This window comes from Rhineura floridana, chromosome 18 (assembly GCF_030035675.1).
Source record: "Rhineura floridana isolate rRhiFlo1 chromosome 18, rRhiFlo1.hap2, whole genome shotgun sequence".
NCBI lineage: Eukaryota > Metazoa > Chordata > Lepidosauria > Squamata > Rhineuridae > Rhineura > Rhineura floridana.
Window position 1 is genome coordinate 14,490,840 of NC_084497.1, and position 22,393 is coordinate 14,513,232.

At 42.9% G+C, this 22,393-nt stretch overlaps 1 protein-coding gene across 6 annotated transcripts in view; it reads left to right on the top strand.

The window, feature by feature from the left end:
* The window catches only part of NPHP4 (nephrocystin 4), a 172,056-nt gene that overhangs the window by 53,961 nt on the left and 95,702 nt on the right, over positions 1 to 22,393 (top strand). For all 6 annotated transcript variants that reach the window (XM_061601417.1, XM_061601422.1, XM_061601421.1 and 3 more), the window contains 3 exons: positions 4,858 to 4,985; positions 8,268 to 8,449; positions 9,470 to 9,596. In XM_061601417.1, coding sequence (XP_061457401.1) covers positions 4,858 to 4,985; positions 8,268 to 8,449; positions 9,470 to 9,596 — 437 coding nt within the window. The remainder of the gene's footprint in view (positions 1 to 4,857; positions 4,986 to 8,267; positions 8,450 to 9,469; positions 9,597 to 22,393) is intronic.

Consider the following 22,393-nt stretch of genomic DNA (forward strand, 5'->3'; position numbering starts at 1 on the left):
TTTGGGGAACTTCGAAAGGCTGGTGACTTAGGATTTACCTTTACAGAAGCTCTGGCTGATGTGTCTTCAGCAGGGCTTGCCCTTCTATATGCATCGGATTTGCTTGCTTACAGGATTAGGGCCTCTACTGATTTATCAGGTGGGTTGGGGCCGCAAGGCCTCATATAAGAAGCCTCTGTTGCTGTCTGGGATGCTGCTGCTTGTCCCCTTGCCGGAGTTTGGTCCTAGATGCTGGCTCCATTGTAAGCCTTTTCTTTTCACACTGGAGAGCTATCTTGCCCCTAAACCCACCATCTTTTGTGCTGGTGGGAAGAGGATGCTGTCCTTCGTTAATCTGGCCAGCCTGTTTTTCAAACCATCTAAAGTCTCTTCCACACACCACCACAGCATTTCTGGCTACAGGCCTGCATGTCATATCCTTTCTTTGGAAGGGCCCCAGATGTTGGCATTATGGGCCCCAAGACTTGTAGTTTGTGACAGGCATGATATGTGACAGAAGGCCTTGAAAAGTTGGAGATGTCTTGCTGCTGCCGCCACTGCTGCTTTTAGTGCCGTGTTGGAGTTTGCTCAAGTGGAACTTTCTCCCAAGTGGCCAGGAAGTAAAAAACAGCTGAGCCAAAGGAAGAACAGCTGTTCCTTCCTCCTGATGTGCTTTCTGTGAATGATTGAAAGCTACAATTTGTTGCCCAAGGCATTTTTGTAGTAGGACTCAGATAGCGTCAGCCGTTTTAGCATTTGTTTATTAATTGTACTTGATATTTTTTTTAGAAAAAGTGAGAAGTTTTTCTCTTTTTTTTAGTACAAGATTTTATGCACTTCATTGCTTTTTTAAGCCTAATATAAATGCCACTTCTACAGAGGCTGTAGGAGAGCTGTGACTCATGCTGACACTGCATGGGAAGCAACTAAGGTGCAAAGCCCCTTTTCTGGCACCTTGAAGACTGGTGGGTAGACTGTATGTTCTAGGGGTCTTGTAAGTCTTCCAACATGCTTATAAAAAGGACATTTGTTAGTATGACAGTGGGGTAAAATAGACTCTGATTCAGCCATAGTCTAAAAAACAACAAGTAGGACTCAAATGTAATGTAAAATTTGAAATGCCCATAAGAACATCAGAAGAGCCTTGCTGGATCAGATCAAAGGCCGATCTTGTTTTGTACAGTGGCCAATTAGACGCCTGTTTCGGAAAGCCCACTAGCAGGAGCGGAGTGCAACAGCAGGCACCCTGCTTGTGATTCCCAGAAACTGGTATTCTAAAATATGCTGCCTCCATCCTGAGAAGTAGTTCATAGCTATCAAAGCTAGTAGCCATTGACAGCCTTATCCTCCATTCATTTGTCTAAACCCCTTTTGAAGCCATCCAAGATGACTTAAAATATGATGTAACAACTCAGCTCCCCCACCATATTGCTGGCTGGACTGCCTTCAAGTCGATTCCGACTTATGGCAACCCTATGAATAGGGTTTTCAAGGTATTCAGAGGGGGTTTCCCATTGCCTTCCTCTGAGGCTGAGAGGCAGTGAGTGGCCCAAGGTCGCTCAGGGAGCTTTGTGGCTGTGTGGGGATTCGAACCCTGGTCTCCCAGGTCGTAGTCCAACACCTTAACCATTACACCACACTGGCTGTCTTCCCATCATATTAAAGACTTATATATGAATTCATAGGAAGATTTGACACCATCCGGTATGAGCTGAATAGATACCGGGAAGGGCTGGCCCACTAGACAAAGGAATTGTCCCTTGTTTGGTGTTCTTGTACACTGTTCACCTTCCTTTGCCAGTTCATGACCAGCTGTGAATGGATTGCTTTCATTCTGATAGGTTTTCTTTTACCCTTTTCACTTGGATTTTAACTCTCCATCATAATAAGAAAAGAAAAATGGGAAGGCAGCAGCCCATCCTAACCCACATCAGGTGGCAATAAAGAAGCTTCAGGGATTTCTGACGAGGAGACTGTGTGACAACTCTTGGTCCATAGATGTGTGCTGTGGTGTTGTTCTTCAGGGCAGACTTTTTGGTGCTGGCGTTCTCGCGGGCTGGGGGTGGCCCCACCTCTTCCTCTGGCAGGTCTAAGGGTTCTTAAGCAGGTTTCCACTACCTGCCCCCCAGAAGGCCCCTCAGGGAAGTCCCCAGCACTTGGTCTAGGGGGCCCTGCCTTCTCCTCAAGGTCCTCGACCTGTGGGGAGTCTGCATTGTCCTCTGAGGATTCCATGACTGACACCAGGCCAGGGCTTGACCTGTCCCTTGCATTTTCTTCTCACTTGGTAATAATATTTCCGTTGTTCCGTCTGTATCCGGGTTGAGGTTAATTCAGTAATGTATTAATTTACTTCCTTTATACCCTTCCTTTCTTTCATGGTGGAGCTCAAAAGAGTATGGGCCCCCTAAGGGTTCTTAGGGTGTCCCCATCAAGGCCCAGGCCAGACCAGATCCACGCTAGCTTAGCTTCAGCAAGGTTGCCGCATAAGCTGCCTTCAGGCTGTGCCTTGGGACCTTTGCCATGCCCCTGACAAAGGAGTTTGGCCCACAAACGTTGATGTTACAATAAGTTGGCTTGTCTGCACCACAAGATTCTCCGTTGTTTTTAGCAAGGAATTATGTCATCGCACAAGTGCGCACAAGCATCAATACATTTTTGTATTGATTTTTAATTTAAAGAAAAAGAAGAAAAATTCAAACATATATAATATATGATAGATATTAAATTACTAAAAAATGTGTTTCCAATGACAGTGTGCACAGTATATTTCTTACAAGAGTTAATAACGGATATTAAATCACAAATATTTTCCCCAGTAATAATTGTTACAATATGTATTCTAATAACTGAGAAACACATTTCACTTCTCTCCTAAGTCTCATGGAATATAGCCCCTATTATGTTAGTTTATTAGTTAAGTCAGTTTCTACAATACCAAGAATTTCCCTCAGCCAGTTTAGAGTCAGAGGGCACTGCGTATTTTTTTCTGAATTCTGAGCCCAGGCTATTTTAGTTGCTACTAACACATGTTCTAAAATAATCTTCTCTCCTTGTTTTAAACGAATCTCCTATTCTGTTCAATGAAGTTGTCAGTGGATCATGAGTTACAGAGTATTAAAAAATCAGTTGAATTACTTCCAGTATACCTTCCAATATCATTCTGCTTTTTTTGCACATTTCCACCATAAATGAGAAGAATCAGCTCTGGCAGCCTTAAATTCCAACTTTTGATGATATTTGCAGGTTTAATTTCCATACCGCTTGCTCAGTATTTTATATTGAGGGTTTCTGAATAATAAAGTGACATTTGATAACATAAATTATGTGTGGAAACTAATTATTTTCTGGGAATTTCAGACCGTGAATTCCAGTGCTTAACCCATTCATGAATTGCAAAGCCATTCTCTTAGTACCACATCTTATGCAGCCAAAACAGCACCATCCTTGAAGAAGGAGATATGAGATGGCTTGCAACCTCTAGGTTTGCTGAAGGACAAAAAAGAAAAAAGCTGTTGGGGGGACCTCCCCCCCCCCCAAAAAAGCCCCATCTCAGTGAGGACTGAGCATTTTCAGTAGCAACTGAATGCTGACTGTCTGCTGGTGAAGAGAAGAGGGAATCGAATGGAGGAGCCTGCCAAATGGCATGGCTGGTTGAGTGGAACCCTGAATAGGAGCCACATGCCATAGACTAGTAGAGTTGGAAGGGGCCTATAAAGCCATTGAGTCCAACCCCCTGCTCAATGCAGGAATCCAGCTTAAAGCATACCCAGCAGGTGGCTGTCCAGCTGCCTCTTAAAGGCCTCCAGTATTGCTCACCACCTTCCTAGCTAATTGGTCCCATTGTTGTACCCCTCTAACAGTTAGGAAGTTTTTCCTGATGTTCAGTCAAAATCTGACTTCCTGCAACTTGAGCCCATTATTCCGTGTCCTGCACTCTGGGACGATTGAGAAAAGATCCCGGCCCTCCTCTGTGTGACAACCTTTCATGTACTTGAAGAGTGCTCATATCTCCCTTCACTCTTCTCTTCTTAGGCTAAGCATGCCCAATTTATTTCAGTCTCTGCTCATAGGGCTTTGTTTCCAGTCCTCTGATCATCCTTGTTGCCCTCCTCTGAACCTGCTCCATAACAGGTTTTGTAATAATTTTATAACACTTGTAAGTATCTGATAGAGAGTGCAGAGTCATCATGTTATCACAGATCTTCAGAAGTGAGCCCATGGCTCATCTCCATATTGCAGGCGATTCTAACGCAGGCCACATCTTCATGTGCGTACTGGGTACCCTCTCAAAGAAGGGCCATTTTGTTCTATCTCTGTTCTCCTTTTGGTAGGCAGTAGAACCCTGCTTTTTCCAGCAGTCTTTGAGATGCCTTTTGACTGATTAGACACTGCATTATAATAACAATAAATTGAGTGGACTCTTTGATTTTTGGTGGCTGTGTTAAATTTTTTGTTTTGTGTTTTACTTTATTCTAATGTGTTAGCTTAACTGTTTTAAATACAAAGGCAGGATGAAATAAAATATAAGATCTCAACAGAAAACAACAAAAAATTAGCAATGTCTGTTTTGCAGTTTTCTCCTTAATCGGTTATTAACAATCATATTTGCACATTAAACAACTCTTTTTGCACTTTTAGGGGGGAAATTGCCAAGATTATTCTTCGGGGTAAATTATCTATTTGAAGTAAACTATGACACCCAAGTTGCTAAAGATTTCAGGCTTTCGCTCCCTGTTTGTAATGTTGATACAACAACGGGCATTCTTATATAGCCTGAACCTCAGTTTAGCAACGTTTAAATCAGTCCTCCCTTTCATCGGCGAGGATGTCAAAGGCTTGGTCTGGCAGTTGTACTATGACCTGTGACTCTCTTTGCAGGGGATTTATTCCAGAAACCACGACTCATGAAGACAGTGACATGGTACCTGGAGAAGCTCTCTATCCACCTGTACCCTTCGTTAGAGAGATTTGAGGAGGAGCTCTTGGAACTGCTTATGAGCGATCAGGTACTCATTCTCCAAGGCCTGGAAAGGCACAAAATGCAAGGAAAGGGATGCGGGCAGGAGAGGGGAGTTGAGACCTCCAAGTAAGGATGGGGAATAAATGCAGTTCAGTTTGCATTTCTTGTGTCATTCATACTTCCCACAACAATACACAAACTGAAGCACAGCATCCTTTCAACATTCAGACTTCTCTGAATTTTACAGTGCAGTTTTCCAGCCAAATAATGTGTACTAAAATGCATACATCAGTGAAAATAACATACAAAGATGCATTATATTAGGAAATAATTGCTTGTAAAAATGTGTATATTAGGCAACATTACACACAAAATTGTGTACATTAGGAGAAATGTGCACTAAAATTCTGATGAATTTTCATGAGGACTTTAGAAATACATACACCATAATGATGTGGATGTAGAATGGGGAAAACTGAACTTAAGACTGGAAAAAATGAGTAGCCGAGAGGAACCCAAACTGATAAGAGTCTTCCTTTCTTACCTCCAAGGGACCAGGAGTGTGTTGTATTCAGAACACTAGTAGAAAGATGTTTTGTTCCTCCCAGATTGAAGTGTTGTTCTTCAGAGTCACCCTGAAGCACAACCAGTTTAAGTCTTTGGCCTACTAATGCATCACACTTTATTTCTAGAGAAGGACCAGGCATACCTTTTGTCAAGAACGTGTTTGCGTCCTAGTGTGCCCAACCATCTCGCTGTGTTGAAATGGAGCCAAAATAGTGATTCCCTCCCTTGCTAGGAGCAACACTTTAAAAAGTCTCGCTACACTATTCAGACACTAATTCCTGCTTTCATCTTCCCCCACTCATGGCCTTATGGTGCCTGAAGCAGGTTGCTTCACCCTGTGGTATGGATGAGCTGGCCCTGTGTAGTCCAAGCTACCACAAGAGTGGCAAGTGGCAACAAACCCCCTACAATTCTATAACCAGGTAATCCAAATTCTAGCAAATCCTGGTTCTGCGAGCTATGTCAGTTATGCAACCTGAAAATATTTGCATAATTGCTCTCCTTTTGTATAATTTATTCATCACTTGGTACTGTTTTACAGAATTTATTCTGGCTTGTCTTGTCTTGGTGAGGAGGAGTTATGCATGTCATGGAACCCCAATGAAAACCTTATTCAGCCATTGCACAGGCTTCTGAGCTTTCAGTAGGCTTTTTCTGGTATCTTCTAGAACAGCATTCACCAACCTGGTGCCTTCCAGATGTTTTGGACTACAACTCCCAGCCAGCATGTATTATAGCCCAGAACATCTGGAGGGCACCAGGTTAGTGAAAGCTACTCTAGAAGATAATCTAGCTCATGAGGACTATACACCCTTAAAAAATGAAAGTAGTATTCAGAAAACTGGATTCTCCATGCAAGTAAATAGCTGGATTTCTTGTCTCCTACAATATCACACAATGAAAAACAATGATTATTTCTAAGAGGAATGAAATTCCCATTATCTAGACCAATGTTTGTTTCTTTGCGTGTGGATTACTTTAGAAGCTTTATTTTTTGTGAGGAGAGTTGAGTCGTTTTATTGCCTTAGTTTTCCTTAGGATCATAGAATAGTTGAGTTGGAAGGGGCCTATAAGGCCGTCAAGTCCAACCCCCTGCTCAATGAGGAATCCAAATCAAAGCATCCCTGACAGATGGATGTCCAGCTGCCTCTTGAATGCCTCCAGTGTCGCAGAGCCCACCACCTCTCTAGGTCATTGGTTCCTTTGTCGTATGGCTCTAACAGTTAGGAGGTTTTTCCTGACGTCCAGTCGAAATCTGGCTTCCTGCAACTTGAGCCCATTATTCCATGTCCTGCACTCTGGGACAATTGAGAAGAGATCCTGGCCCTCCTCTAAGTGACAACCTTTCATGAAGAGTGCTATCATATCTCCCCTCAGTCTTCTCTCCAGGCTAAACATGCCCAGTTCTTTCAGTCTCTCCTCGTAGGGCTTTGTTTCTAGTTCCCTGATCATCCTTGTCCTCCTCTGAACCTGTTCCAGTTTGTCTGCATCCTTCTTGAAGTGTGGAGACCAGAACTGGACGCAGTATTCAAGATGAGGCCTGGATGGACTGCCTTCAAGTCGATCCCAACTTGTGGCGACCCTATGAATAGGGTGTTCATGGTAAACGGTATTCAGAGGGGGGTTACCATTGCCTCCCTCTGAGGCTGAGAGGCAGTGACTGGCCCAAGGTCACCCAGTGAGCTTCATGGCTGTGTGGGGATTCAAACCCTGGTCTCCCAGGTCATATGGCTCTAACAGTTAGAAAGTTTTTTCTTCTGACTCAGAGACTGTTCTCTTCTAAGAAAACAAGAGCCTGCTGGATCAGGCCAGTGGCCCATCTAGTTCAGCATCCTGTTCCCACTGTGGCCAGCCAGATGCCCCAATAGGGAGCCCACAAGCAGGACCTGAGCGCAAGAGCCCTTTCCTCTCTTGTGATTCCCAGCAACTGCTATTCAGAGGCAGAGCACATCCATGAGGGTTAGTAGCCATTGCTAAGTCTTATCCTCCACGAGCTTGTCTAATCCTCGTTTAGAGTTGTCCAAGTTGGTGGCCATCACTGCCTCCTGTGAGATCGAATTTCATAATTTAACTTCTCAGCCTTCTTGTGGCTCTTTCCCCTCTCCACCTTGTAGAATAAACAAATGCTCATGGGCCACGTGGTGGCCAGGCTGCTTGTGATTAGCGAGCACACAGAGCAAATTCAGAGTTTTAATGTTTGTGTTTCAGCTCTTGCAATTGAGGAAGCAGTAATAACCCCCAAGGATGCGCCTTGTTGATTTGTCAATTTTCAGAGGGGGGGAAGATGAAACACTTTAATATCCAGCAGTCACTCTGGGGCAGCGTTCATTTTTATTAGTTGAGGACCTCCTGCCTAAAATTACCTTCCCTGCCTGCTCCTCACAGTACATTGGTATTGCAGTAAAACAAATTCAATGAAATTTGATAAGTTAGCTGGATCCTTAATCAGGAACTATTTCCAGTGTTTTTGAAGAAAGAGGAAGGGAGCACCGCGTTAGTTTTCCCTCTTCCATCAGCCCTGCTGTAAGTCAGGCCTCTTCCTCCTTAACCATCCCCTGGTATCAGCCATTCCTGCAGGCTGCACCAGTGAAAGTGACGGCAGGCACAGCCCATCCCATCAGCTCTGCTGAAAGGCCAGCTGTGTCAGGCTCCTGCGACGGTTTCCATTCCAGCTGGCCATTCAAGAACTGCCAGGTCACATTTTTGTGGGGCTGCTCCTTGTGTTTTGAAAGATGACTTAGTCCCCTGTGGATTTCCCTAGGGTAACTCTGCGTTGGACGGCAACACCCTTGCGGTGCAAGAGAGACGGCTGCATGTCGGGGTGCACAACGGCCTTTGCTTTGTGCAGCCCCCACAGGTGGTAGTGGTGGTGCCAGAGTCTGAGATGGCTCGGGGGCGGACTGGAAGCTTGCACAGGAAGCACAGAGCCAATACCAAACCCAGGTGAGAAGGAGACTTTCTCAGTGCCTGGAATGGCATGCCTGGCATCTTTGGTGGCATGGAGGAGGGACCACCTTGTATTCTCCCACTGTTTATTCAGTTAGTTATCAGTCTTGGCCAATTACACTCCAGGGCAGTATATTGATAAAAATATAAAAATGCAACACTAAAATACAGAACAAATATAATATATAAAAACGTCAGTAACTCTTAACTGGTAGTTCTATCGTGTCTTAAATACTAGTGAGGAGGTGGGTTAGAGCAACAGGAGAGAATGATTGTTCAGCTGGGGGGCCTGATGTCATGCAAGCAGTGGTATCGTGGGTTCCTGATGACCAAAGCCTGCTGAACTCCTGTGGAGCTTCGGTGGTGGAGAGAGATCAACCAAATCAACTTGCCAAAAACACTAAACAGAGGCTGTCCAACTCTGGTGATATTAACCTCCCCAAGTTGAGCAGTCAGTGGTTCAAGGGTGGGGAGCCCTTTCCAGCCCATTCCATCGTGGGCAGCCTTCCAGGAACTACGTGCCAGGGTGGATGGGGCCAGAGGCACAAGTGGTCAGAGCAACAGACTGGTCTCTCCTTTCTACAGTAGATCACATTCCAGACATGGGCAAGTCAGTGGTTTCTGTCCGTGCACATGCACACACACATATCTCTTTCCTTCCTTCAGGCAAGCCAGAGGCATGATCATAGTTCAAGAACACCTTCCTAACAGGCAGAAGCTCTTGAGGAGAATGCAAAGCAGGGCCAGTGTGGGGTGTGACCTGAGGAGAGGATTTGTGTCCTTGGATAGAGAGCTGGATAGAGAGGTCGGGGGGAGCATTAGGGACGCGCAGGCCTTGGCTTCCCCACTCCTGCAGTACTTTGTTCCTCTTGAAGCAGACATTAGGACAAAAGAAAGATGCTCAGGACCATAAAATATATGACGTGCAGGTGGATGGCATGTAGCAGTTGAGTCTCTCTCTCTCTCTCTCCCCCCTCCCTTTCCTTTGGTTCTTCTGTTGCGGCATTCCAAATGAAGTTCGGAGGGGCAAGCTCTCGTCCTGCGAAGCCGCATCCACTTGACAGAGATGGTCCGTCACCCAGCATTTGGAGTGGTCCTCCAGTTGGAGTACGTCTTCTCCGTGGCAAGTGGACCAGATGGGAAGGTAGGAATTGCATCTGCTGCAACCTCTTGGGCTGTCCTCAAAGTAGTAGAAGGACGGGCTGAGCTACAGCCTTCAATAGGGTTACAGCTCTGTTGTGTCAACTTTGACCTCTTGATATGTCTTCGTATTCTCTCTCCCATGTCTTTTTTTCTAAGAGATATCTGATGAGAGGTGGCCAGCTGGGCCCTGCTTTCCTTTCCTTTAGTGCAGTGGCCACACCTTTCATTCAAAACCAGGTCTGTGCTGGCAGCAGCCGCACATCCTCTGTAGGCTCTCATCTTGGATGTGGCCAGTATCTATAAGTGTCCACATAAGCTTCACAGAACCACCATATTGGTTATAGTTGCACATTCGCAGCACAACAGCTCCACATGGGAACACTAGGCCAGAGACTGGCTGCTGCTGTCCCACGGCATCTCTCGCCAAGGAGAAGACCTAAACATGTACAGAAAGGGTCTCATTAGATTGAGGACTGTCACTAGCCAGTCTCCTTTGCCTCCACCCCGCAATTCAACTGGTATTCTCCATCCCTTGTGTGCCAATCTTCAAAGCACAATCCAGATTTGCAGGGTTGTGCTGCAAACCCCCCTATAGTCAGAAAAGCCACAGAATGCTGCATTGGGCACAGAAATCAGCATGCTGAGAATCGCAGCCTGTGTCATTATATATATTTGTATTGTGGTTAGCAGTTGTAAGTAGTTCATTGATCTTCATCTCCAAGTTTCTAGCCCTCATGGTCCCTCAGATATACTCAAAAGTGTGCGGGCAATGGCAGGTGAAATCTCCAAAGCCAGAGTGAAGGGGCTGAATAAGATTCCCAACGGTTGGGGGTTGAGATTTTAGTGCCCTGCTGAACTCCATGCCCCTCCCCGTGATTAGCAGAAGCATCATAAATCATGCAAAATCAGCAAGCATTGCAAAACAAATATACAAATTAGCTTAATTTATACATGTTGCAGAATCCATCTGATAGTCGTGCAGGTTTTGGATGGCCTTTGTGCCTATGTATTATTACTGGCATTACAGTGAGGCAGTTGTGAAAAAGGGAAAGTCCATTGTAGGGATCATTAGGAAAGGTATTGGAAATAAAACTGCCGATATCATCTTGACCACATTTGGAATACTGTGTACAGTCCTGGTTTCCCGGAAAAGGTTCAAAAAAGGGCAACCAAATTGATCAGGGGGATGGCGTGACTTCCCTAGGAGGAAAGGTTGCAGCATTTGGGGCTTTTTAGTTTAGAGAAAAGGTGAGTCAGAGGCAACATGATAGAAGTGCATAAAATTATGCATGCCATCGAGAAAGTGGATAGAGAAAAGTGTTTCTCCGTCTCTCATAATACTAGAACTCATGGATATCAAGTGAAGCTGAATATTGGAAGATTCAGGACAGATCAAAGGAAGTACTTCTTCAAGCAGCACACAGTTAAACTATGGAACTCACTCCCACAAGAGGCAGTGATGGCCACCAACTTGTTTGGCTGTAAAAGAGGATTAGACAAATTCATGAAGGATAAACAGTATCAAAAGCTACTAGCCACAAAGGCTATGCTCTGCCTCCACAGTCAGAGGCAGTATGCTTCCAAATACCAGTTGCTGGAAACCAAAGGAGGGGAGAGTGTTCTTGCCCTCGGGTCCTGCTTGCGGGCTTCCCCCAGGCACCTGGTTGGCCACTGTGACAACAGGATGCTGGTCTAGGTGGGCCACTGGCCTGATCCAGCAGGCTCTTCATATATTCTTATGTTCTTAGTATTCTGCTTTAAAAATATTTTTCTTACAAGTAAAAAAAATCGCAAGCATAGGAATAACACAAATTAACAATAGATAAAACCAATGCAGAAAACTGCAGCATTAAACCAAAGGCAACATCATAAAGCAACAGAACTTTAATGTTTTAAAAAATAGTGTTAATGGGTGTGTGTGAAGAAGACACATGCACTTTTGGCATAGCCACCTTAGATGTCTTCACATTGGTTTGGCTTAACTGACATTATGTTTGCCATTTTTGAGATTAATTCCGTATGGCACAAGCCTAGCATGTCTACTTGGAAGTAAGCCCCACTGCAAATGGGATTTCCTCTCAGGTAGCCAGTCACTGCCTCTCAGCCTCATGAATACCCTATTCGTAGGGTCACCCTAAGTCGGAATGGACTTGAGGGCAGTACACAGATCAGAAGTGTGGATAGGCTTGCAGTCTAAAGAGCTAAAAATCTACATGATAGAAAGCCGTGGGATAATGAAGAAAAGTCCTTTGCTGTTCTCTGCTATTGTGATAACAGGCAAGTCCCTCCGTTACGTCTCTTTCTGCCTGACTTATCATTAGTGCTGGTAATATATGTAGGAGCCGAACTGTCTGTTGAAAGTGCTCCTCAGAAGAAGGCTGAGATGCGTAGATTTGAGAAAAAGAAAGCCTAATGAGCTCTTCACTTTCTGGTGTTTGCAATTTGCTGAATTGTGTGTTGGGGTTGTTGTTGTTGTTGTTGTGTGCCTTCAAGTCGATCACAACTTCTGGCGACCCTATGAATCAGCGACCTCCAAGAGCATCTGTCATGAACCACCCTGTTCAGTTCTTGTAAGTTCAAGTCTGGAGCTTCCTTCCAGTGTTGGGTTTACCGGTTACTAATCTATGCTTCCCTGGCCCATTGGACGTGGGCCCTTTGATAAGTAAACAGAAGGGGCAGAAGCAGTCTCCGTAGTTCAAAACTATTCAGAGTGTAGAGCTGAAACTCCGGCCAATGTTGAAAATTGCCACCCCATGTTGGTGTTGTTTGGAAACACATTTATTCCTTTAAGGCAGGGCTGGGAAACCTGCTGGACTACAGCTTCCATCATCCCTGACAGTTGGCTGGGGCTGACGTGATCTGAAGTCCAATAACACCTGGAAGACCAAAAATTCCCCACGGCTACTTGATGGGGTCCTCAGCCTCATTTTACCTCACTTGCCTTCATGAGGCCATAGACCTGATGAGCTACTGTCATGGCAGCGCTCGCCTCCAGACTCATGGGTCAGAACTGGCCATAAGGATGAATCCCAAGAATGCATCACAAAGTTGGCATGCTCCTTGAGTTCCCAAGCCAAATAGTCCTCCAGGAACCCCAGCAGGCAGCCAAGCCTTTCTGAAGAACTATCAAATGTCGATTCCAAAAACCGCTTGGAGTGGACAGAAGATGGTCCTACATTTTCTGTAGAATTGGGATTTGATGGTGGGTTTGTTGCACATTTGAGGGTTTAACTGTCTTTAGTAGTTTTGTAACCTGTAGGAACCGATAATTTGGACGAGGTGGTAGTGGTGAGGATAAGGAGAGGTTTTCCTACGTGTAGGCTGCTACCTCCCAGCAAGAGAAAATAGCATGTTGGAACTTTGGGGTGAGAAAAATCTTCTCAGACTTTATCATGGAAATTATTTGTATCCTCCAGGCTGGAATTTTGCTACCGTCAAAAAAGGTTTCCTACTTCATATTTCAGTGATACTAGTTGTGGAGGAGTCTGAGGGTAGCTGCAGAGATTTATAGTGTACATAAGGCTTATGTGCATTACATGATAAATTCAAATTGATTTTTAAGTCCTTTTAAAATTATTTAAGACTGGTGAGCCAATGTAAAATTTGCTGCTTGCCTTGACGTGCGTCAGCAGGTGCTCTCATAGTTCATGAATCCATTGTAAGTAATATTGTCTCATTGGAGTGCTACCTTGCGCCGAACAATTATGAAGGAATCATTCCCCAGGCTCCAGGGAGAGTTGCATTTTTGGGGTAGGCGGGTGGGCAGAATGAGTGCTCCAGAATAGGGGGTGGCCAATTGCCATTTCTAAGGGTGTTTCTCTCCCTCTCCGGATAGAGAAGGAATTGCCAGCCTTTTTAGACCAGTGGGTACATTTCAGATTTTGAGAGAGTGCTGTGAGCACCATTTGCAAAATGACAGCCATGGGGCATGGCATAACATAAAATTAGAGAGAGTGCAGCCATTGCTAATTCTCTTTCTCCCCCACCCCAACAACCTCACACCTATGGGGAGTCAGCGATGCCCTGCTGGTCTTGATTGTGGAGTTACAACTGTTAAAGGTACAAGAACCCTGTTACCCCAATGCCAACCTTCAGTCAAAGCCTAGGCTGCGATCCTGTACCCACTTACCCATTAAAGACAAAGATACTTAATTCTGAGGAGACATGTATACCATTGTACTGTTAGTTAATTATGTAGTGAATTCTTAATGAGTCCCTGGTCTTTAGGTCCTGCAAAGCAAGAGACATGCCTAATCCCCTTTGCAAAGGTTTCACATTTAGCATTTGCCATTTGGGAAGGAGATTCTTTAACTGTGCAGTAATATTTGCAGAAAATAACTAATAGGGAGTACCTGATCTCAGATGAATCCACAACAGGAAAGATGTATCCTGGTTGCTAAGGAAAAAGGGCAGATAACAGAGATTCCAAGGACTACTAGAAAAGACAGAATCAGGAAAAGTGCACTCAAGGGAAGGGGAATGCACCAGCTCTTTGGAGATAGGTGACAGGAGAAGCAGGGCCCCTGGCAATTCTTCTCCATCATTGGGTCTGGAAGTTCCCCCACATAAAAACTCATTGCGTGTAATAGCACATCAGAAAGAAAGTTCTAGCAAAGCCATCTCTCTACTTTGCTAGTTCTGCTTTGTATGTTGGACTTTTAAAAAAAACACCACTGTGGTGAAGTATTCAGAAACACAAATCCAGAATTCTCCTACCTCAGTCTCCCACCTCATTCTGCATAATGGGTAGATTGGCTTTGAATATTTGTTTGTTTTACTAAATTTATATCTCACCCTTTTTCCCCGAAGGAGCCCAGGGCAGCAACGTCAATAATAAAATACAATTAAAACTTCTAAAAACATTTTTTAAACAACTTTGTAAAAAACAGTTTTACACAGACAAATCAGACAATGCCTGTGGGAAATAATCCTTGTTGCTGATGAATTTAATTCTTTGTTCTATGCAGGAGAGAGAGAGAAAAATCTTGTCAAACCTTAGTTTTGAACTGGAACCTGGTGACTTCCTTCTTTTAACTGTGCAGATCTCCCATTCAACATAATTCAATTAGCAAGTGTTTTGATTTTTAGCCACAGTCTCAGTTGTGCGGCCCCACATGCAGGCACGGACAAAGGCACTTTAACTGCAGCAGAAGTGGAACCCAGCATGCTCTTCTTGTTTTCCTTGCTGAAACCAGGAGTCTAATCAGGTGCTTCTCTGCTTTTTTTAATGAAATTATCTGCTTTAATTCCCCTGTGCTTCAGTCTTGCAAATTTGAAATGTTTGGCTCATTAGTCAGCACTTAATAGCTCTGACTTGGAGAACGACAAGTGCTGCCTGGCTGGAACATTGTTCTGCTTTTGCTTTAGGAGATGAAAGGTCACTGGCTGAGCCCCCTGAGCCCTTTGAAAACCAGTAGTACTTGTTGATTCTCCCCAAGGTCTAATTTTGTTTCTAAGGACACATCTGTACAAGACATTACCCATGAATGAATGAATGAATGAATGGACTGCCTTCAAGTCGATTCCGACATATGGGCGACCCTATGAATAGGGTTTTCATGGTAAGCGGTATTCAGAGGGGGTTTACCATTGCCTTCCTCTGAGGCTGAGAGGCAGTGACTGGCCCAAGGTCACCCAGTGAGCTTCATGGCTGTGTGGGGATTTGAACCCTGGTCTGCCAGGTCATAGTCCAACACCTTAACCACTACGTCACACTGGCTGTCGTGACATTACTCATAGGATCATAGAATAGTAGAGTTGGAAGGGGCCTACAAGGCCATCGAGTCTGCACTCACTGCACTCGGAGGAGCACCTGGTGCCCCCTGCTATACCTCCTGGCCGGAGGAGGAACGTGGCTCTCCCATGATCACCCTCAGACTCGGGGGATGGCTCCCCTGCAGCTTCTCCTGTTCCACAGCCATCCAGGAATGTGCAACTGCTGAATCAGCTATGAGCCCTTTAAAGATTGCTTATTGCTCTCTCAAGGGGCAGAGCCATTGGAAGGGAAGGCCCTCCTGCTGTCTTTTTAAGCCGTCAGCTGACCCTGGTGTTTGGTTAAGACAGCATTTCCCCTAACTCAGCCACCAAGGCACTGTGGGAGCAGTCAAGGTCGTTGCCTTGCCAGGAAGAGGCTCTGCTTTTGCTTCCTGTTCCCCTGCAAGCCCCAGCAGAACAGGATACCTCTTCTTCTCAGGGTGGCATACTACATCCATCCCCATTTATATTCTCTTTTTTTTTTACAATAATTTTTATTCAAATTTTCATAAAACATAGAAAACAAAATCATAAAACATTCAAAGACAAAAAACAAAACAAAACAAAAATGATTAAACAAAAAAAAATAAAATGTTGACTTCCCATTTGTCACATATCAAATCAGTTATAGGTCTACAATATATAACAATCCTGTCTCTTAAATCATATTATAAAATCACTTTCCTCCAGTAGTTATCTTAATTAATCATCAAATCTCATAAACATTACTTTATTCTTTCCACAAAAAGTCAAAGAGAGGTTTCAATTCTTTAAGAAATATATCTATCAATTTTTCTCCAAATAAACATGTCAATTAATCCATCTCGTTAATAATTATAATAATCTTATTGTCATAACCATAGTCCAAATAAACATTTCGATTAATCCATCTCATCAGAATCTGTTAGGTCCAATAATTTCAATAGCCATTATTCCATTATCCCTATTAGTTCCATCTTCCATCTTCAATAGTCCTGTTAAGTCCAGTAATTTCAGTGTCCAATCTTCCATTATCAGTATTCCATAATAATCTTGCTGTTGTAGCCATAGTCATATAATAAGAGTCTGATGGGAATTTCCTCTATCCCAAATATTTTCTTGCCATCCATTCTGAATAAGTTGCTGAAATATTGTTGTAAAGTAGTTTTATTTATAAATGTCTTTTGGTCTATGACCGTATCAATAAAGATTGATTGATATTGTTGTAAAGTCATATCTGTGTTCTTCTTTTTTAGAAAATGCACTGGCTCATCTCTTAAGAGTTTTTCCATTGTCACATGGCTGCAGTTAATTCCATAGATTTTCTCTATATCAAGCTCCATCACATCATTCCAGTCCAGAAGATTATCCAAGCCATTGATAACTTTATCTCTAATATCTTCATTAATTTCTTCAGAGATAACGTTAAATTCCAAACAGTAGATTTTATTTCTAAAATCCATAAACTCCAGATCTTTTTCCAATTCCACATTTGTTCCAATCTCCAGGGCTTGTATCTTCCCTTTATTTTTTCTTTTCTCATCTCTGATCTCATTCTCCTCTCTCACAGGATCCCCTATTTCTTTAAACTCCTGTGTCATTTTGCTCAGTTCAATTTTCAACTCCTTACTACCCTGTCGCAGGGTTTGTTTCGTTATCTCAATCTCATCCATTATTTTCTGAAACATAGTTACTTCCAGATTCTCAGCCACTTTCTTGATTGCCATTTTTAAAACCACGAAAACAAAGCAAAACAAAAATAAAGAAAAACCACTTCTTATTTCAGCAACAATTGGGTTAATATTCCAGGCTTGATGACATCACAGTATAAACAGAGCAACCTGCCTTATCTCTCTATGTTCAAGAATGCAAAACAAATTTAGTTCCCAGCATCAAAACAGTTAGTGGCGTCGTGAAGAAGCAGATTCGTCAAAATAAAATAGACCAAAAAGAGAATAGTCCCAGACAATATAATATTCCTTGGAATAGAAATCAGGAATAGAAATCCCTCTTCTGTGTATATCTTTAGAATGCACTTCCAGGACAGCTTTTTGCGACAGAAACAGAGATAAGCTGTTAATTTCGTGGATAACAGAGAAGAGTTATAGCTCACCCAGAAGCTGTCCAAAGCCGATCAATCTGACAAATCTCCTTTTGCTGCAACAATTTAAACCAAGTAAAAAAAATAATAGAAAGAAGGGTGCTTGCCTGTTAGTCCGTTCTCTCTTTAAAGAAAAGATAAACGTATCGCTTAAGCAGATAGAGCTTGTTCGAAAGTCCGTCCGGCATTGTTGGCTGGACCTTATCTCATAAATTAATGAAATCCAGTCCTCCCAACAAAAACAGGCTTTTGAGGTTGATCTCTAAGACTTCCGGGAAGGGTGACTTAGCCTGTGCCTGCTTTTGAGACGGGCTCCTGCCTCAAAAGAAGCTTATTCAGATATATCAGTCAGATTTTTTTTTTTTGACTGATTAAACTTCTCCCGGGTAGGGAGAAACGAAGAGATTAACCTCAAAGCCTATTTTTGTTGGGACGACCAGATCTCATTAATTTATGGGACGAGGTCCAGCCGACGAAGGTGGGACGGATTTTCAACAACAAGCTCTATCTGATAAAGCGAACGTTCATCTTATCTTCTAAGAGAGAACGCACTAACAGGCAAGCACCCTTCTTTCTATATTTTTCTTTTACTTGACTTAAATTGTTGCTGTTTAAAAGAGATTTGCCAGATTGATCGGTTTTCGACATCTCACTGGGGAGCCATAACTTCTCTCTGCTACTCACTAATTAATAGCTTATCTCTGTTTTTGTTGCAAAAAGCTGTCCTGGATTTGCATTCTAAAGATATACACAGAAGAGGGATTTCTATTCCAGATTTTTATTTTGAAGAATATTATATTGTCTGAGACTACTCTCTTTTTGGTCTATTTTATTTTGACGAATCTGTTTCCTGACGACCGCCATTAATTGTTTCGATCCTGGGAACTGCATTTTGTTTACTTAAGCATGGAGAGATAAGGCTGTCTGCTCTGTTTATACTGTGATGTCACCAAGTTTGGAGTATTAACCCAATTGTTGCTGAAATAAGAAGTGGTTTTCCTATATTTTTCTTTTAAAATGGCAATTAAGAAAGTGGCTGAGAATCTGGAAATAACTATGTTTCAGAAAATAATGGATGAGATTGAGATAACGAAACAAAACCTGCGACAGGGTTGTAAGGAGCTGAAAATTGAATTGAGTAAAATGAAGCAGGAGATTAAAGATATAGGGGTCCCTGTGAGAGAGGTGACCCTGGAAGGGGTCCCTGTGAGAGAGGAGACCCCGGAGATTGGAACAAACGTGGAACAGGAAAAAGATTTGGAGTCTATGGACTTTAGAAACAAAATCTATTGTTTGGAGACACAGGAGATTAAAGACATAGGGGTCCTTGTGAGAGAGGAGACCCTGGAGACTGGAACAGGGGTCCCTGTGAGAGAGGAGACCCTGGAGACTGGAACAGGGGTCCCTGTGAGAGAGGAGATCCCGGAGATTGGAACAAACGTGGAACAGGAACAAGATTTGGAGTCTATGGACTTTAGAAATAAAATCTATTGTTTGGAACTCAATGTTATCTCTGAAGAAATTAATGAAGATTCTAGAGATAAAGTTATCAATGGCATGGATAATCTTCTGGACTGGAATGATGTGATGGAGCCCAATATAGAGAAAATCTATGGAATTAACTGCAGCCATGTGACAATGGAAAAACTTTCAAGAGATGACCCAGTGTATTTTGAAAAAAAGAACAGAGATATGATTTTACAGCAGTATTTCAGCAACCTATTTAGAATGGATGGCAAGAAAATATTTGGGATAGAGGTAATTCCCATCAGACTCTTACTATATGACTATGGCTCTGACAGCAAGATTATTATGGAATACTGATAATGGAAGATTGGATACTGAAATTACTGGACTTAACAAGACTACTGAAGATGGAAGATGGAAAATGGAACTAATAGGGATAATAGAACAATGGCTACTGAAATTACTGAACCTAACAGATTCTGATGTGATGGATTAATTGAAATGTTTATTTTGACTATGGTTATGACAATAAGATTATCATAATTAGTAATGAGATGGATTAATCGATATGCTTATCTGGAAAAAAAAATTGATAGATATATTTCTTAAAGAATTGAAACCTCTCTTTGACTTTTTGTGGAAAGAATAAAGTAATGTTTATGAGATTTGATGATTAAGTAAGATAACTACTGGAGGAAAGTGATTTTATAATATGACTTAAGAGACAGGATTGTTATATATTATAGACTTATAACTGATTTGATCTTTGACAAATGGGAAGTCAATATTTTACTCTTTATTTTTTTTTCTTTTTTCTTTTTTTCTTTTTGTTTAACTATTTTTGATTTTGTTTTTTGTCTTTGAATGTTTTATGATTTTGTCTTGTATGTTTTATGAAAATCTGAATAAAAATTATTGAAAAAAAAAAAGAGGTTGATCTCTACGTTTCTCCCTGCCCGGGAGAAATTTCATCAGTCAAAAAAAAAATGTTCTGACTGATTTATATCTGAATAAGCTTCTTTTGAGGCGGGAGCCCGTCCCAAAAGCAGGCACAAGCGAAGTCACCCTTCCCGGAAGTCCCATCCCCATTTATATTCTCAACAACACTGCAAGATAGGTTAGACAGAGACAGTGGCTGGCCCAACTCACCCAGTCAGTTATGTAGTTGAGGGGAAATTTGAATCCAGGTCTCTCTGGTCTAAGTCCAGTACTTGAATCTCTACACCACAAGGGCTCTCTCTTCACCCTGCCAGCCCCAGGACAAGAGTCAGAAATGTTGCGGTGAAGAACTAAAGGGTGCATCTGCAGGAATGGGGAGGTGAGCATTGTTGACTTAATGCAAAACAGTGAATACCTCTAAAGATGCAGTAAAATGTATTACATTAAAGCAGGTCTGTAAACAACCACTTCTCTTGCTTCTTGTGAGCAAGAATTGCCTCTGGGCGATCAAGGGAGTCTAATTGGAAGGTACTCAATTACCCATTTTTTCTTTGTAGGGCATCAGTATTCCACAAATGCCTAGTGTGGAGCAGTTAGGCTAGTGAAATGTGCTCTGGAGAGAAAGGAACGTGTAAATAAGGAGTTATTTTGAAATTAGGATTAAAAGGCAATCCTAAACACACTTAATAGGGAGCAAGCCCCATTGCACGCAGCTGAGTAAACATGCACAAGATTTCACTGTTAGAGAAAACAAATTTTATTAAGACTTTAAAAAAAATCATCAATCATCCCAATGCATTTCTTTTTTTTTAAAAAAAAAACCCTCTCCTTGCAATATATAACTCCTACAGCATCTTACAATGTAATTTAAAAACGGATAACATACAATGACAGTAAGCAGAAGAGCAACCATTAAGAACAGCGACAAAATGATCAAGGTCATTAACAGCGGAGAAAAGCAAAACAGTTTTTACACAGTACCTAAAAGCCAGATAAGCAAAGAGGGGAAAGGCAGTCCCACAGATGAGGCACAGCCCCCCAAAGAGCCCTGTCTCTGGTAGCCACCAACCTCACCTCCAAAGGTGTGCTACCACTGAAGATGCTCTTAACAGCCAGGCAGGTTCATAAGGGAGTAAGCTCATTTGCACTCATTGGCCCGAGGAGGTTACTTTGCCCTGAGGTGCAGAATACTGCTGCAAAGGTTTTTCCTTATGTCTTTGATGTAGTCTTCCTTTAAAAAAAAATGAAAGAAAGCTGAACATGTGGGAAAGAGACTGAGGAGAGGCTTCCTTGTGGCCTTCTCTGTCCCCAAATTTGGAACACCATCCCCCCCCCATGAAGTCCTTGTAGCTCAGGCTACTGTCAGGATACTACCGGTCCTGTTCTGTCCTGTCCTGATGATACAAGTGAATTTCCTAAAAATGTGAATTCGCACAGAATGCTCTTGTCATGGTGAAGTAATGCAACCTGTTTTGCATGCAGATAGGTCCAGGTTCAGTCCCTGACATCTTCAGTTCAACAGAGCCTTGGGGAGCAGCACTGAGGAAGAGCTCCATTTCCTAGAGTCCATGGTAGATTGCTACCAGTCAGAGAAGTCAGTACTGTGCTTATAGAATAAGAGAGTTGGAAGGGGCCTCAAAGGTCATTTTGCCCAACCCTCTTTTGGGAAACGCATGACTACAGCACCGGTGATCGGTGTCCATCTGCCTATCTGCATAAAAACCTCTAATGAAGGAGAATCCATCACCTTCTGGGGCAGTCTGTTCCACGTGGCTTTACTGTGAGAACATTCTCCCTTTTTTCTTGTAATTTGAACCCATTGGTTCGGCTCCTATCCTCTGGAGCAGCAGAATGCAAATTTTGTCCTTTCTTTTCCAGGCTAAACTCCTTCAGCCTTTTGTTATTTGATCTCCAGGCCCCTCACCAGCTGCAGTTCTTGATGGACCAATGGTCTGACTTAGGTCACAATCCAGTGCATGTCTACTCAGAAGTAGGCTGCATTGGGTTCAATGGGGCTTACTCCCAGGTAAGTGTGTATTGGATTGCAGCCTTAGTAGGAGGCAACTTAAATAAGTAGCCTTATGGTATGCCACTGTTATCTCACCTTCAGCCTCCCCCCCATCTACAACATCTGGAAGGATGACAATCTTGGGCTGTCTTTCACGGCTGCTGCAAAGCTTTAAAGAGATAAGTTGTGTATAGGGCTCAGAATACTCCAACAAGCACTGTTTAAATGCTTATTATCTCCACTGTGTGAGGTGACAAGGTTGAGTCACTCACCTCCAGACCAGTAGGAAGCTGGGCAAGGCGATAGCAATTCCTCAGGGATGAAAAATGGGGCGCTGGGGAAATTAATCTACCCTGTAGCAGAAATGTTCCCTTTTGCAAAGCCCTTTGGGTTCTGCTGCCCCATCACAAAATGTTAAATGGAAAGACCCCTGTCCTTGATGAAGACCCAGATGTGAAGCTGTTAATTAAGTGGTGGAGGTAGTTCTTTAGTTAATTCTGCCCTAAATATTTTCAGGAGCAAATGCCATCAAGGAATTGTCTGCCCTTGG